Source organism: Vidua chalybeata, chromosome 16 (assembly GCF_026979565.1).
Source record: "Vidua chalybeata isolate OUT-0048 chromosome 16, bVidCha1 merged haplotype, whole genome shotgun sequence".
In the NCBI taxonomy this organism is placed as follows: domain Eukaryota; kingdom Metazoa; phylum Chordata; class Aves; order Passeriformes; family Viduidae; genus Vidua; species Vidua chalybeata.
Genome location: NC_071545.1, coordinates 1,622,501 through 1,637,819, shown reverse-complemented (window position 1 = coordinate 1,637,819; position 15,319 = coordinate 1,622,501). Strand labels below are relative to the sequence as shown.

Below are 15,319 nucleotides of genomic sequence, written 5' to 3'. Positions count from 1 at the left end.
AAAACACAATGAGACAAACTCCATCCCGGGGAATATTTCCTCCACAGGATGGAAAATGTGGTGTGAGGCAGCACGGTGAGGGGAGCGGGGTGGGGACGCAGAATGGAGCTGGGGGGGTCAGGAGGAGCTCAGGGACGGGTGACCATGGTGAGGGGCTGTGGCAGCACCCTGGGAGGACAGGGAAGGGTGGCCCTGCCTGTGGGTGCCATGGTGCCCACCCAGCAGAGCCTCCTGTAGCATCCACGGGGACGATCCAGCCAGACCCGCTCCAAAAGCCCCCCCCCACTCATCCACCTGCCCCACACGGCGTGGGCTTTGGGGAAGCCTTGGAGAGCAGTGCCCCAGAACAGCTCCCTCGGTGCAGATGTGCCCAGGGACGTGCCTGGGGCTCCTCATTGCGTGGGATCAGCCCCGTTGTGGACCCAGGCATGCACACACCCCAGATCGGGAACCTTCTGGGGACTGCGGAGCCCTTCAGTCACGCGGTGGGTGGGCGTCCACATCGGGATGGCAAAACACAGAGCGGTGGCAGTGCCGGGCGTGCCCCGGTCCCTGTCCCCATCCCTGTCACACAAAGGGAGTCGCCGTTTCCCGCCATTTCCCCCCTCCAGCCCTTCTCCCCCCTCTCCTGCTCCCTTCGCCCTCCTCCTTCCCGGCTGCCGGATAAAAGCTCGAACGTGTGAATCGCGGGGCACAAAGGGGAGGCACAAAGGCGGCCAGGCCCGCTTAACCCCCCCTGTGGCCCCCAGCACCGAGTGGGGACCCCCAGGGACCGCCGGGCAGCGTGCCCACCCTGCCGGCAGCACCCTAGAGCTCAGGAGCTGCCGTGGGGCAGAGGGGTGCCCTGAGCTCAGGGGATCCCCAGTAGGGTCAGGATGATGTCCCTGGGGTTGAGGGATGCCCCATAGGGTCAGAATGAGGTCCCGGGGTTTGAGGATGCCCCATAGGGTTGGACAATGTCCCTGGGACCTGGGGAAGCCCCATAAACTCAGGATAAAACCCCTGGGGCTCAGGGGTACCCCATAGGGTCAGGATGATGCTTCTGGAGTTTAAAATTCAGGATGAAGCCCTTGGGGTCCAGGATGCCCCAGAAGGTCAGGATGAGCACCCTGGGGCCAAATGAAGCTCTACCCCACAGCCCTCGGCAAGAGGAGAAGCAAAAACCTGATAACTCTGAGGATACCCCCCCAGCGCTGTCACCCCTTGGGGAGCTGCACCCCAAACCCTGGCATCAGGTCTGCTTCCAGCCCCCATCCTCTGACCAGGACAAAGCCAAGGCAGCACCATCCCAGCGCGGGGAGGGATGCTGGGCTGGAGCAGGACCCCAGCCCGCAGCGGGGCCCCCTCGGCCCCTCACCCCCGTCCCCCGCGTCCGGCTGCCGACAGCTGGTGGGAAGCGGCTTTCCCAGCACATAGCGACAAATTCCTGGCGGTCAGGGCTGCTTTGCAGCCGCCGCGGCCCCGGCGGGGGAAGCTGCCCTGGAAAGAGGAGGATTAAAAGCTCTTTGGCTCCAATGACACATCGCAACCGGTCCCCTCGCGCGGCCACCTGCTCGTCCCGGCGCTCCGAGATGCTGCGGACACCCCGGGGCAGGGGCAGGAGGGAACCGGCCACCCCCCTGCTAAATCCCGGGGGCCCGGCAAGGAGGGCTCAGCCCTGCCTGGGTACTGCCTCCTGAATGAATTCGCTCTGCAGCTCCGCAGGGGCCTCGGGCGGCTCCAGGGAGCGGCTCATCCCCACGGACCATCCTCCTCCTCTGCAGCTCCCCGGCCCCCGGTTCCCCCAGCTCCGATTTCCCTGGATTTTCTGCTTTAACCAGCTCCACCTGCCAGCAAGAAAGAGCAGAAAGCGGAAAATCGGGGTGATCCCCGTGAGCCCCGATTTGGCCATGCCGGGCTCTTTGGGGTGGCTGGGGAGGGCGTAGCCCTGAGATGTGTTTTGGGGGCGGCTTCAGCTCCCCGTTGGAGCCCCACTGCTTCTCTCGGGAACGTGATTAATGGGGTGTGGTTGTAATTCAGTGCCCTGAGCCGTGTGTTTGGGGTAGAACACGTGTGGGGGTGTGTGTACATCCTCATCCCGCTCGGTTCCCACAGATCAGGGGGAGGTGGGAGCCTGCCCTTGGCAGCTCCACTCCCGGCTCCCCCCCAAAGAGGGGCTCTGGGGGGCTGGGGCTGGGCCCGTGCTGGCCCCAGCACTGAGGAGTGGGAATCCCAGTCCCCAGTTCTGCTTCCTTGTACCCCAAAACCATTCCCAGGGTGGGGCTGGGGTCTCTTCTCCACTGGGAATGGCCCCAGAGACACCGAGGCATGTGATAGGTTGGTGGTCCCGTGGGCAAGGACATGGGGGCCACCAGAACCCCCCCCAGGCTCTCAGAGGACACCCCGATATATTGCTGGAGGGGGACCCCCAGCAAACCCCACAAATCCTGACCCACAGGCTGAGGAGAGAGCAGGGGGAGGTGACAGCAGTGGCATCCTTGGTGACATGTGGCTGCCCTGGCGGGGGGCTGTGGCCCTTTGTCCCTTCTGAGCGGGCATTGTTCCCGCGTTTGGGCTGCCTTGGGGGAGTCACTAATTGGGGGTGGACAGGGGCTGTGGGGCCTGGCCACCCCCACATCCCAACGCCTGGGATTTTCCCACAGTCGCTGCTGCCTCACAGCAGGAAAGCCCCAGGCTGAGGCAGCACAGCCCCAACAGCCCCACATGGGTGTGCACAGCCCCAAGAGAACCCCCCACAAGTGTGCATAGCCCCAGGAACCCCACACAGGTGTGCACAGCCCCCAAGAGCCCCACATGGGTGTGCATAGCCCCAAGAACCCCACACGGGTGTGCATAGCCCCAAGAACCCCACACGGGTGTGCACAGCCCCCAAGAGCCCCACATGGGTGTGCATAGCCCCAAGAACCCCACACGGGTGTGCACAGCCCCCAAGAGCCCCACATGGGTGTGCATAGCCCCAAGAACCCCACACGGGTGTGCACAGCCCCCAAGAGCCCCACACGGGTGTGCATAGCCCCAAGAACCCCACACGGGTGTGCACAGCCCCAAGAGCCCCACACAGGTGTGCACAGCTCCAAGAGAATCCCACACGGGTGTGCACAGCTCCAAGAATCCCACACGGGTGTGCACAGCCCCAAGAGAACCCCACAGGGGTGTGCACAGCTGGTGACAACTGCACCCCACCATGCACAACCCCACACAGGACTGTGCACAAAAGCTGTAACCACACACAAATCCATGCACAGCTGAGTGTGAGTGCCAGCACTCACGCAGGGCCACACACAACTGCACACAGCTGGGCACAGCTGCACGTGGCTATGCACACACAGCCGTGCAGAGGCAGTTGTGCCCAGCTGTGCACCACTGCACGCAACCCTGCTCACCCATGCACACCAGGACAGCTGTCACAGGACCGTGCTCAGCTGCACAAACCTGTGCACAAGGACACACAGAACCACTCACAACCACACACAGCCCTGCACAGCAACACTCACAGCTTCACACGGCTGTGCTCATCTGTGCCCAGCTGTGCACGGCCACGTGCAGCCATCAGAACCCTTCACACGAGTGTGCACAGCCCTGCACAACCACACAGAGCTGTGTAGCAGTGCACAAACACAAAGGACTGGGTGTAACAGCACAGACACACAGAGCCATGCACAACTGCACCTGCCTGTGCACAACTGAACCACGATTCAACGCTGCACACAACTGTGCTCAGTCACACACAGCTGCACACACACAGCTGCAGTCACTGACAGCCTCACACAACTGCTCCTCTGTGCAAACTGCACAACACAGACACACACACACACACACAGAGCTGTTATCTCACACACACACAGCTGTTATCACACTCACACACACACACAGAGCTGTTATCTCACACACAGAGAACTGTAATCACACACACACAGCTGTTATCACACTCACACACACACAGAGCTATCATCACACTCACACACACACACCCAGAGCTGTCATACACACACACAGACACACACAGAGCTGTTATCTCACACTCACACACACAGAGCTGTTATCACATACACACACACAGAGCTGATATCACACACACACAGAGCAGTTATCACACACACAGAGCTATTATCACACACACACACACACACAGAGCTGTTATCACACTCACACACACACAGAGCTATCATCACACTCACACACACACACAGAGCTGTTATCTCACACTCACACACACAGAGCTGTTATCACATACACACACACAGAGCTGATATCACACACACACAGAGCAGTTATCACACACACACACACACAGAGCTGTTATCACACACACACACACTCACACAGAGCTATCATCACACACACAGACACGCACACACAGAGCTGTTATCACACTCACACACACACAGAGCTGTCATACACACACACAGACACACACAGAGCTGTTATCTCACACTCACACACACAGAGCTGTTATCACACACACACACACAGCTGTTATCACACACACACACAGCTGTTATCACACACACACAGCTGTTATCACACACACACACACACAAACACACACAGAGCAGTTATCTCACACACACACACACACAGCTGTTATCACACACACACACACACACAGCTGTTATCACACACACACAGCTGTTATCACACACAGCTGTTATCACACACACACACACACACACACACAGAGCTGTTATCACACACACACACACAGCTGTTATCACACACACACACACACACACACACACAGAGCTGTTATCACACACACACAGCTGTTATCACACACACACACACACAAACACACACAGCTGTTATCACACACACTCACACACGGCCCTGTGCACACCCGCACACAACCACGCACGGCTACGCCCCTCCTGCAGCCCCGGGGGCAGCGCGGATTCCCGGAGCCGTGTCCCTCCCGTTCCCCGTGTCCCCCCGTGTCCCCAGCCCGTGTCCCGGTGTCCCGGAGCCGTGTCCCCAGCCCGTGTCCCGGTGTCCCGGAGCCGTGTCCCCAGCCCGTGTCCCGGTGTCCCGGAGCCGTGTCCCCCCGTGTCCCCAGCCCGTGTCCCGGTGTCCCGGAGCCGCTCCCGGCGGAAGGCGCCCGGCGCTGCTCCCCTCCCCTTCCGGCGGCCATGGAGCCGGGCTGGGAGCCGGGAGAGCCGGGCGAGCCGGGCTGGGCACAGCCCGGGGGCGCGCTGGGCGGCCGGGGGCTGCTGGCGCTGGCCGTGGCTAGCGGGGCGGCCGTGTGGGCCACCTGGGCTGTGCTGCTGATGCCCGGCTTCCGCCGCGTCCCCCTGCGCCTGCAGGTACCCCGCGACCCCCCGGAGCCCCCCTCGCTCCCCGACCCCGGCTCCCCCTGACCCCCCCTGTGCCCCCAGGTGCCCTACCAGCCCTCCAGCCCCCGGCAGGTGGCCAACACCCTGGCATTGCTGCGGGGCCGCGCCGGGAAGACCGTGGATCTGGGATCCGGAGATGGACGGCTCGTAAGGGTCCTGGGGGGGTTTGGGGTGGCCAGGGCGGGCGAAGGGCAGGGAGCGGGGCTGCACGCACGGGCAGGGTGAAGGGGAGGCCCCCACCCGGCTGCTGCCCGGCTTCTGGCTGTGCTGCTGGGTGGCCCTCCTGGCTACGGTCCGGGACCATCATGGGTGGTCCCAGAGGGTCCTCGATGGTCTTAGACAGCTGTAGGTGGCTCTAGATTGTCCTGGGTGTCACTAGGTGTTCCTAACGACTGTCCTAGGTGGTCCTAGGTGACCCAGCATGGTCCTCGGTGGCTCTAAACAGCCCCAGGTGGTTCTAGGTGGTCCATGGTGCCTCTAGATGGCCATAGGTGGTCTTTGGCAGCCCTAAAAGACGCATGCAGGGAGCAGGGTGGCAGTGAGGGCTCTGGGTGGTGCTGAGCTCCGAGGTGACCCTGCCTGTGAGCCAGCAGGATGGGGTGAGGGGAGCTGGGCAGCAGCCCCTGCCCACCCAAATGCTGCCCCAGACTCAACACTGAGGTGCTTTGGCTTCCAGCCCTCCCTCTCTCCCTCTCCAGGTGCTCGAGGCTTACAAGCAGGGGCTGAGGCCAGCCCTGGGCTATGAGCTCAACCCCTGGCTGCTGTGCCTGGCCAACTACCGTGCCTGGAAGGCTGGGTACCACGGGAAGGTCTCCTTCCTGAAGAAGGATCTGTGGAAGGTAACAGCATCCCGAGGGTCTGGATGTGCTCAGGGCATGGCCAGAGCTCTGTTTGCATCTCCGGGATGGATTTGCTGATGGCTGCTTGCTCCTTCCCGATCCCACACAGCTCCTGGGAGGTGGAAATCCATCCTTCTTGCTGGGGAATGCCAGCTGGGAGGTGGAAATCCATCCTCCTTTCCAGGGAATGCCAGCTGGGAGGTGGAAATCCATCCTCCTTTCCAGGGAATGCCAGCTGGGGCAGCCCATGGCCAGTTCTGCTGCTTGGAGCAGCTCTGAGGACAGGTCTGGGTGCTGCTGACAGGCTCACCTGCAGACATGAGCTTCTCAGGCTGACATGAGGTAGTTGCAGCCTGACCAGAGAGAATCCATCAGGGAATGTGTGTCTGGGATGGTGCTGGAGGCAGGTGTTTCCCAAGACATGCTGCTTTCACACCCACACTTCCCCATCCCACATCTTTTGTGGCATCTTTGCTCCCTCCAGGGTTCCAAAGGTCACCCACAAGGTTTGGACACTCAAACAGTTGTTCCTGCTCTGCCTGTTACTCGATATTCCCCTTTTCCCTCTGTTTCAAGGTGAATCTCTCTGACTGCCACAACGTGATCGTGTTCCTGGCCCCCAGCGTGGTGAGTCAGCCCTTCACACCCTGAGCTGTTCTGGGCCAGCTCGAGGGGGCTTTTCTTGGGAGAGAGAGGGGATCTGGCATGGAATAAGGCCAAGTGGGCATCCCTGTGGCTGAGTGGTTTGGTGCTACACAGCATTGGGATTTATAGAATCATGGAATCATGGAGGTTGGAAAATCCCTCTGGGATGAAGTCCTGCCATTCCCCCAGCACTGCCAAGGCCACCACTGAGCCATGTCCCCAAGTACCACATCCATGTCTGTTAAAGCCCTGCAGGGATGGTGACCCCGCCACTGCCCTGGGCACCTGTGCCAGTGCCTGACCACCCTTCGGGGAAGAAATTTTCCCAGTATCCAACCTGAACCTCCCCTGGTACAACTTGAGGCAATTCCTCTTGTCCCGTTGCTCATCGCTTGCTCCAAGTCCCAGCCTTACCCAGGGCCAGTACCAGCCCTGTGCTCTGGGGGGTTGATGTCCCAGAAGCTGCCCCACGCTCCCTGGTGGCACTGCCACTGTGTGACTGTGTCCTAAGGCTGCCTGTCCCTGGCTGTGTCTCTCTCCCCAGAAACCTCCCTTGGCCACCAAGCTCCTGGCAGAGCTGCCCGACGACGCCCGGGTGGTGGCCGGACGCTACCCCTTCCCCTCCTGGACCCCCAGCAGCAGCCTGGGCCAGGGGCTGGACCAGGTCTGGGCCTATGACATCAAGGAGGTGCGGCGAGAGGCGCAGGGCAGCGCCCAGCAAAGCCAGGTCTGACCCCAGCCTTGTTAAGCCTGGTTTAACAGCAGCCTCCTTAAGCCTGGCATTAAGGGTCAGAGCCACTCCAGCTCTTGGCTCAGCTCAGGACAAGAGCTTGGCCAGAATTTGTCCTGGGGACTTGCAGGGTGGCAGATCTTCATTTTTCCAGAGTGTGAGCAAAGCAAGAGAGGAGAAAATCAGACCTGGAAATCCTGGGGTTAATGCAGGATTTAAGGGATGAAGCTCCAGTGCCTCTTTTTGGATGATTGCTGCTTTATTTCAATTTAAGTTTTAAAAATAAAATTTTGGTTGATTGTTCCTCTAAGGTTTTTGCTTTGTCTTTGAACTGCTGCATGGTCCTGGAGATGGAGCAGCTGCTGCTCCTGGCTTTGCTCTGCCATCCTCTCCAACTCACCTCCGTGCAGGATCGGTTTGGCCCTGCTCGTCAATATTCCATTTTCCACTCAGACACAGAGGAAAATGTGGTCTTCCCACCACAGGGTCACAGAATCATGGAATGGGTTGGGTTGAAAAGGACTTTGAAGCTCCTCTTGTTCCACCCCCTGCCATGTCCAGGGACACCTTGCACTGTCCCAGGCTGCTCCAAGCCCTGTCCAGCCCGGCCTTGGACACTGCCAGGGATCCAGGGACAGCCACAGCTGCTCTGGGCAGCCTTTCACCACCCTTATGGTAAAAGAGAGCTCATCCCTTTGTCCAAGCCCAGAACAAATCCTGGTCTGAGCCAGCCTTGGCTCTGTCTCATGGGTGAGACCTTGCTCCAGGTCAAGGTCTCATCCAGGAAAAAAGTTCCAGCAGGAGCAGGAACCTGTCCCTGCAGCCCAGCAGTGAAGAGCTGCCTGGGATCCAAGGGGTGCTCAGGGAAGAGCAGAATTCCTGCAGCCTGGTGGGCACAGACGAGGTGCAGTTCTCTTGTCTCATTTTATTCCTGTGAATTTAAGAGCAGAAACACCCACGTGGTTTCTCTCGCTGTTCCCACCTCCCAGCCTGAGAAGGATCCTTGCCTGGCAGTCCATGAAGCACAGACCTCCCTTGGAGTGGGGTGTTCCCAAGGCTGGGGCTGCTCTGGCTCATGGCTGGCACTCCTGGCACCCGGCACGGGGGGCACCTCGCTGCCCTCAGCATTCCTCAGCCGCAGGATCTCCTGCTTGTACCTGCAGAGGAAGTGCCACTGTCACTACTCACAGTGAGCAGTGTGCAAGTGCCACTGTCACTACTCACAGTGAGCAGTGTGCAAGTGCCACTGTCACTACTCACAGTGAGCAGTGTGCAAGTGCCACTGTCACTACTCACAGTGAGCAGTGTGCAAGTGCCACTGTCACTACTCAGTGAGCAGTGTGCAAGTGCCACTGTCACTACTCATGGTCCCCAGGCAATGAGCCATGCCAGGAGCTGAGCCTGGCACACAGATCCCGCTGCTTTTCCTGAAGAAAAGGCATTCCTGGGTTGTGCCAGGTAAGGGCAGAGCCTGAGCCGAGCCCAGGGCTGGGGAGGCACGGCAGGAGCAGGGAGATCATGACCTGACACACCTGCCCTGCTTGTCCTCTCCCTTCCCTGCTGTTCTCCCTGCTCCAGGGCAGGATGAGCCATGGGGAGAGGAACACAGATCAGGGGCTGCTGGGAGGACTTAGGTTAGAACCTGTGAAAAAAAGAACTCTGAAGGTTTTAGGCTTTAGATTAGGTTTTAGATTTTAAGTTCCTGTGAAGGTTGCAGAGAAGCCTTAGAGCCCCTTCCAGTGCTTAAGGAGGCTCAAAGAGAGTGGGAGAGGGACTTTGGACAATGGCATAAAGTGACAGGACACAGGGAATGGCTTCCCACTGCCAGAGGGCAGGGATGGATGGGATATTGGGAAGGAATTGTTCCCTGGCAGGGTGGGCAGGCCCTGGCACAGGGTGCCCAGAGCAGCTGTGGATCCCTGGCAGTGTCCAAGGCCAAGTTGGACACTGGGGCTTGGGGCAGCCTGGGACAGTGGAAGGTGTCCCTGCCCATGGCAGAGGAGCTGGATGAAAGTTTGTGTCGCTTCCAACCCATTCCATGATTCTGATTCCTCCCAAGGATGGGTGAGCACACAGGGAAGGACACCTGTGGTGTGTGGGGCGTGTCTGTCCTGCTGCCCTATGGCACAAGGGGTGGTGGCAGCTGCCTGCACAGCTGGAGGAGCAGTGGGACATGGGCCGTGCTGGCAGCGCTGTGGCAGGGCCGGCAGTGGGCACGGGGTTGGCGCTGGCACCAAGCCTGGAGAGGATCCCCATCTCACCTGGCAAGGTGCTGATCGATGTACCCCTGCAGCTCCGACACCTGCTCCTCTGCAACCACAGCCCGAGTCAGCAGCTGGCTTCTCTGCTGCTCCAGGTCCTCCTGCAGCACCAAAACCCATGGAGAAAACGTGGAAAAAAAGAGATCTGTGCCATGGGAGTGATGTGCTCAGCCCCTCTCTGCTGTGTGAGTCCAACTTCTGACCACTTCCCCACCACTCCAACCCCTCTGCCACGACATCTCCCTTCTTTTGGCCACAGAGACAGGCCCTGTGCAGGTGTGGAGCTTTACATCCCCAGGGAATGAGCTTTACATCCCCAGGGGGTGGTGGAGCACTCCCTCAGGTTGCTGTGGACAGGGAAAGGCAGGACATGGAAGCGAATATCCCTGCAGCCAGCAGGAACCAAACTGGGGAGCTGATTGAGTTTCAGCCTAGACTTGAACCAGGTTGAATAGAATCAAAGAAATGTGGAATTCTGTAGGCTGGAAAAACCCACTAGAATCCAGGTGTTAACCCGGCACTGCCAAGGTCACCATTAACCCGTGTCCCCAAGTGCCACATCCACATGTCTTAAATCCCTTCAGGGGTGGTGACCCCATCACTACCCCAGGCAGCTGTGCCAGTGCCTGACCACCCTTTCCATGAAGGAATTTTCCCAATATCCAACCTAAACCTCCCCTGGCACAGCTGGGGCCGTTTCCCCTTGTCCTGTCCCTGTTCCCTGGGAGCAGAGCTCGACCCCCCTGGCTGTCCCCTCCTGCCAGGAGCTGTGCAGAGCCACAAGGTCCCCCCTGAGCCTCCTTTTATTCAGGCTGAGCCCCTTTCCCAGCTCCCTCAGCTGCTCCTGGTGCTCCAGCCCCTTCCCAGCTCCATTCCCTTCTCTGGACACATTCCAGCCCCTCCGTGTCCTTCCTGTCATGAGTGGCCCAAACCTGCCCCCAGGACTGGAGATGTCCCAGCAGTGCCAGCACAGGGCAGCAGTCAGCCCCAGTTTATTACAGAGATGCCAAAAGGTTGTTCTGAAACGTGGGCAGGAGTGACAAGGGGCTGCTGCCCTTGCTTTAGTAGCAGGGACAGTAAAGCCTGGAGACACCCCCAGCTGGGACCTTCCAGCATTGCTTGGAGGACTGAGGCCAAAGCCCAGCAAGGCTCCATGGAGAGTGATCCCCAGGAATGGGCACAGCCCCGGGGCTGCCAGAGCTCCAGGAGTGCTTGGACAATGCTCTCAGGGATGCCCAGGGTGGGATTGTTGGGGTGTCTGTGCAGGGCCTGGAGCTGGGCTGGATGATCCCTGGGGGTCCCTTCCCACTCAGGATATTCTGTGACTCCATGGAAGTTTCCCCCTCCAGCCTGGAGCAGCCCCAGGGCAGGAGCTGAGGCAGCACATCTCTGCCTGTGGGTAAGAGAGAAGCTTGGCCTCCAGCGGGCTGTTCCAGACCTTTACCTGGGTGTTGAGTGTGAATTCCCGGAGCTTCTTCCTGACCTCTGCCCAGCCCTCCTCATCCAGCTGCCTGCGACAGAGGAGCTCATTCGGATCATGCCCAGACACCAAATCCAGCCCCTCCACAGATCACACAGCTCCACACAGCCAGTGCCCATCCCACCATCATCCCCAGAATGGGCACCTTTCCTCTCCCAGTGCCCAGACTTCCCACCATCGGGGAGTCACAGCCCTACTCACAGCCTGGGACTCCCCAGGCACGGCCCGGGGCTCTTCCAACCCACATCAAGGCAGGAAGAGCCCTGAACCTGCCCCTGCGGGGCTGGCTTTGATGGGAACAGGGAGCCCTTGTGCCAAAGGCTGGCACTCGCCCTGCTGGGAGCAGGGAGGCGTTCTGGTCACCGAGCACCGGGAGAGGTGAGCTGTCTGCACAGCCTGGCGTGGGAAAGCCCTTCCCAGCCCGTCCCAGCCTCCGGGAGGAGAACACAGGTCCCATGTGATGCTGGGGGAATCTGGGCTGTGTGAAGCAGGAATGCATTGTGCTCCTCCCGTTCCCTCCGCCGGCCGCAGATCCCAGCACCGGGAGACCCCGGCTGGGCTTCCGTGGGAGCCAGAGGAGAAGGGAACGATAAACAGGGAATTGGTGCCGCTGGTGAACCCCCACGGCTTGGCAATGCAAGGAGCTGGGTTTAGGTCCCTCCCAACCCAACCCGTTCTCTGACAAAGGCAAGAGGCAGCGGGAGCTGGAGCTGCGGGAGCACCGGGGCTCCTGTCTCCAGCTGGAGGAGCACAGTAATAGCACGGATTAACCCAGCAGAATTTGAAGTGTGTGGGGTCTCATGGCAGTTTAAAAAAACCCCAAATGATGAGATGCATCACTGAAATTCAGGTTCTGGACTTTCCATGCCCTGCTCCTGTGGTGTCTGCCCAAATTGCTGCATTTCCTCACGGACCACTGCTATTTTCGGTGTGGAACACATGGCAGAGGCTGGTTGAGGCTCAAGTCTGTGCCTGAGACACCCCTCCAGAACCCAGGGGCTCTGGCACTTACCCACTCCTCAGTGCTGGCATCCAGCTAATGGAATATTTGACATGTTTTCTAGGTGACCACGTCTTTTAAAGGGCTGAAAAACCCAGCTCAGGTTTCTCCTGTGCTTTGTTCCATCCCTCCACAGCTACAGCTGGTTGAGTTTTAGCAGGATAATGGAGCAGGAGGAAGAGACCCATCAAAATGTAGCAATTTCAGGGTTTGTTGGGAAGCCAGGGAGGTGTCAGCACAGTGGCACCAAAGGATTCCAGCCAAACTCCTGCACTGGGAAGGAGGAAAAACAGGACAGCCCCAGACTGGTGGTGTCTCATGAGCCTTTGTCAGGTTATCCACCAAAGCACTTGGGCATATGCTTAACTTCGGTTTTAAAGAGGTCAGTGGGGCTAAAAACATGATTAAATCAAATATGTGCTTAAGAGCTTTCTTGGATCAAGGCCCAGTGACTAAGTCTCTTCCTGCAGGAAGAGGGGACAGCTGCCTCTTCTTCCCAGAGCAGGCCCAGCAGCTCCCTTTCCCTGCTTATTGCTGCCTCCAGCCAGGCAAAAAAGATCCTTCAATCCACACATCCATGAGAATTTGGAATGGCAGATATCCCAAGAAAGAAACAGCACTTACTGCTCCGGAGGCGCTGCAAAGGCGGGGGCTCCTTTCAGGCTTTTCTGGAGGCAAAGGAAGAACAGAATTCCTGTAAACATGAACCCATTGCAATCCCAGATCCTGCCACTCTCAGAGAAATCCTGCCATGGAATGGGTTAGGCTGGAAGGGGCTTTAAGGATGATCCCATCCCACCCCCTGCCATGGCAGGGACACCTTGCACTGTCCCAGGCTGCTCCAAGCCCTGTCCATCCTGGCCTTGGGCACTGCCAGGGATCCAGGGACAGCCACAGCTGCTCTGGGCACCCTGTGCCAGGGCCTCACCACCCTCCGAGGGAGGAATTCCTTCCTTACATCCAACCTAAATCTCTCCTCTTTTAGTTTAAATCCATTTCCTTTGTCCTGTCACTGTCTGCACATGTAAAAAGACATTATCCCTCTTTTCTGTGCCCTTGGAAGTGGCACAAGGTGTCCCAGCACTCCCACAGCTACCAGTGCCACAGCAAGGAAACCATGGGTTGTACAGTCTGAAGGTTTCAGGTCTCCTGTCTGAATTTCTAAATAAATGCATCCTGTGCAAATCAAGACCCACATTTGCCCAGTGGGAGAACATTTCCCCATCCCTGGAAATGTCCAAGGCCAGGTTGGACAGGACTTGGAGCCACCTGGGATAGTGGAAGGTGCCCCTGCCATGGCAGGGGTGGAACAAGATGGGCTTTAAGGCCCCTTCCAACCCAAACCATTCCATGTTTCCATGATTCTGTCACATGGAGATGACTGTTGTGTTCCCTGCCTGTGCCACAGGTACAGCAAACCCTCAGGGAGAGCATGGATGTGGCACTTGGGGACACGGCTCAGTGGTGGCCTTGGCAGTGCTGGGGGAATGGTTGGACTCGCTGATCTGAGAGGGCTTTTCCAACCTAACCAGTCCTATAAATGCCTTAAGGAAGGGGCTCATGGAACTCTTCCCACCAAGCCCCAGCTCCCTCTGTACCTGCTGCAGCTCCTGGAGCTGCATCTCCAGCTTTGCCTTTTCCTCCCGCAGCCGGTTCAGCTCCCGGGAGCTGTTTGTCAGCAGCTCTGGGTCTGTGACGGACAAGTGGAGCTCGGCAGGGCCACAGTCCATGGCACTGCTGTCCAGGGACCGGATCTGCTCCCGCTGCAGCCTGCAACCAGCACAGGGTCAGTCCCTGCTCGCCCTTCTGGGTGACACCACTGAGCAGCTCTGCTGCTCCCCAGGGTGCCACTCGCTGGACCTGCTGGTTCTGGCCACCTGCAAAGGATAAGTGGGAGAGTTTCTGAAGGGAGTTTGTCCTAGAGCTATTTGTGGCTTTCCTACCACAAGTATTTCTGCTGCTTCCCACAGCCCAAGCTGCCGAGAGAGCTGAGAGCACTGCAGGGACGGGCTGGGAGGTGGAGCTATTTGTGGTACCTCTGCATTTCCACACCATCCACCGTGGGATCAATCTCTCACTCTGCATTTTAAGTGGGAGGAACATATGTGCAAAGCAGCTCCATGGGGTCCAGAGCACCCTCTTGTGCAGCTGGAGGCAGCTTGGTCCTGGATTGCCAGGAGCAGGGAGATAAATGTGCCTTCCAGATCCTCTGCTCCACCCGGGAGCCGTGCTTGCCTCCTTCCAGGGCAGGGGATGGGTGCTCTGGGGCTTTTGCACCTGGCCCTGAGGAGGAGGTGGCTGAGGTTTACCCATAGGCAATGAGCAGGTTCTCGTGCTTCTTGGCCAAGTCCTTCATGCGTTTCTTGTACCCCCGGGCTGCCCGGGCCAGCTGCTCTTCCCGGGACTTGTAGGAAGCCCGGATGTCCCTGAGCATGCTGTCCACAAAGTTCTTCATGGCAGCGTGGCCAGCTGGGGCTCTGCTGTGTCCTGTCACGCCGCTGGGTTTGCTGTCCATGTAGTTCTGGAAATGCACAGAGAGGAAAACCCAGGGGGAATGGCTTCCTACTGCCAGAGGGCAGGAATGGATGGGATATGGGGAAGGAATTGTTCCCTGGGAGGGTGGGCAGGCCCTGGCACAGGGTGCCAGAGCAGCTGTGGCTGCCCCTGGATCCCTGGAAGTGTCCAAGGCCAGGCTGGACAGGGCTTGGAGTCACCTGCTCTAGTGGAAGGTGTCCCTGTCCATGGCAGGGGGTGGTACTGGATGATCTTTCGAGTCCCTTCCAACCCATTCCATGATTCTGTGGCAACCCCCACACACCCAGATTTACTGTAGGGCCATGCAAAATGATTGGTGAGCTTCTGCTGGGACTTTTCTTGGTCAGATTACAGGGATCAAAAAACCCCTTTCTTTATGTATTTACTCTTATTTATTGGCAGCAGCCTACAAGAGGAAGGTGCCAGTATGGAGACAGCTGAGGGAACAGCTGGAGCTGGGCCAGGGCAGGGTCAGGCTGGAAAGGCTCTTCCCCCAGAG

The 15,319-nt window shown here is 58.8% G+C and overlaps 2 protein-coding genes across 2 annotated transcripts in view; one reads left to right on the top strand and one right to left on the bottom strand.

The window, feature by feature from the left end:
• Positions 1–5,101: 5,101 nt before the first annotated feature.
• ANTKMT (adenine nucleotide translocase lysine methyltransferase) lies at positions 5,102–7,854 on the top strand. Its single transcript, XM_053957594.1, has 5 exons — positions 5,102–5,300; positions 5,373–5,477; positions 6,029–6,169; positions 6,746–6,796; positions 7,359–7,854. Exons 1-5 carry the CDS (start codon positions 5,127–5,129, stop codon positions 7,545–7,547), a joined length of 660 nt encoding a protein of 219 aa, XP_053813569.1. The 5' UTR covers positions 5,102–5,126; the 3' UTR covers positions 7,548–7,854.
• CCDC78 (coiled-coil domain containing 78) overlaps positions 7,804–15,319 on the bottom strand; it is a 16,161-nt gene continuing 8,645 nt past the window's right edge. Inside the window, 8 exon segments of the mRNA XM_053957864.1 lie at positions 7,804–7,913; positions 7,916–7,967; positions 8,575–8,701; positions 9,806–9,906; positions 11,250–11,316; positions 12,910–12,953; positions 13,884–14,055; positions 14,595–14,806. Coding sequence (XP_053813839.1) covers positions 7,804–7,913; positions 7,916–7,967; positions 8,575–8,701; positions 9,806–9,906; positions 11,250–11,316; positions 12,910–12,953; positions 13,884–14,055; positions 14,595–14,806 — 885 coding nt within the window.

What these genes read in the sequence shown, in the direction of transcription:
- ANTKMT (XM_053957594.1), top strand. Translation starts at nt 5,127, where the DNA reads ATGGAGCCGGGCTGGGAGCCGGGAGAGCCGGGCGAGCCGGGCTGGGCA. An exon ending in GATCCGGAGATGGACGGCTC is followed by an intron (nt 5,478 to 6,028) that starts GTAAGGGTCCTG and finishes CTCCCTCTCCAG; the next exon opens with GTGCTCGAGGCTTACAAGCA. An exon ending in TGAAGAAGGATCTGTGGAAG is followed by an intron (nt 6,170 to 6,745) that starts GTAACAGCATCC and finishes CTCTGTTTCAAG; the next exon opens with GTGAATCTCTCTGACTGCCA.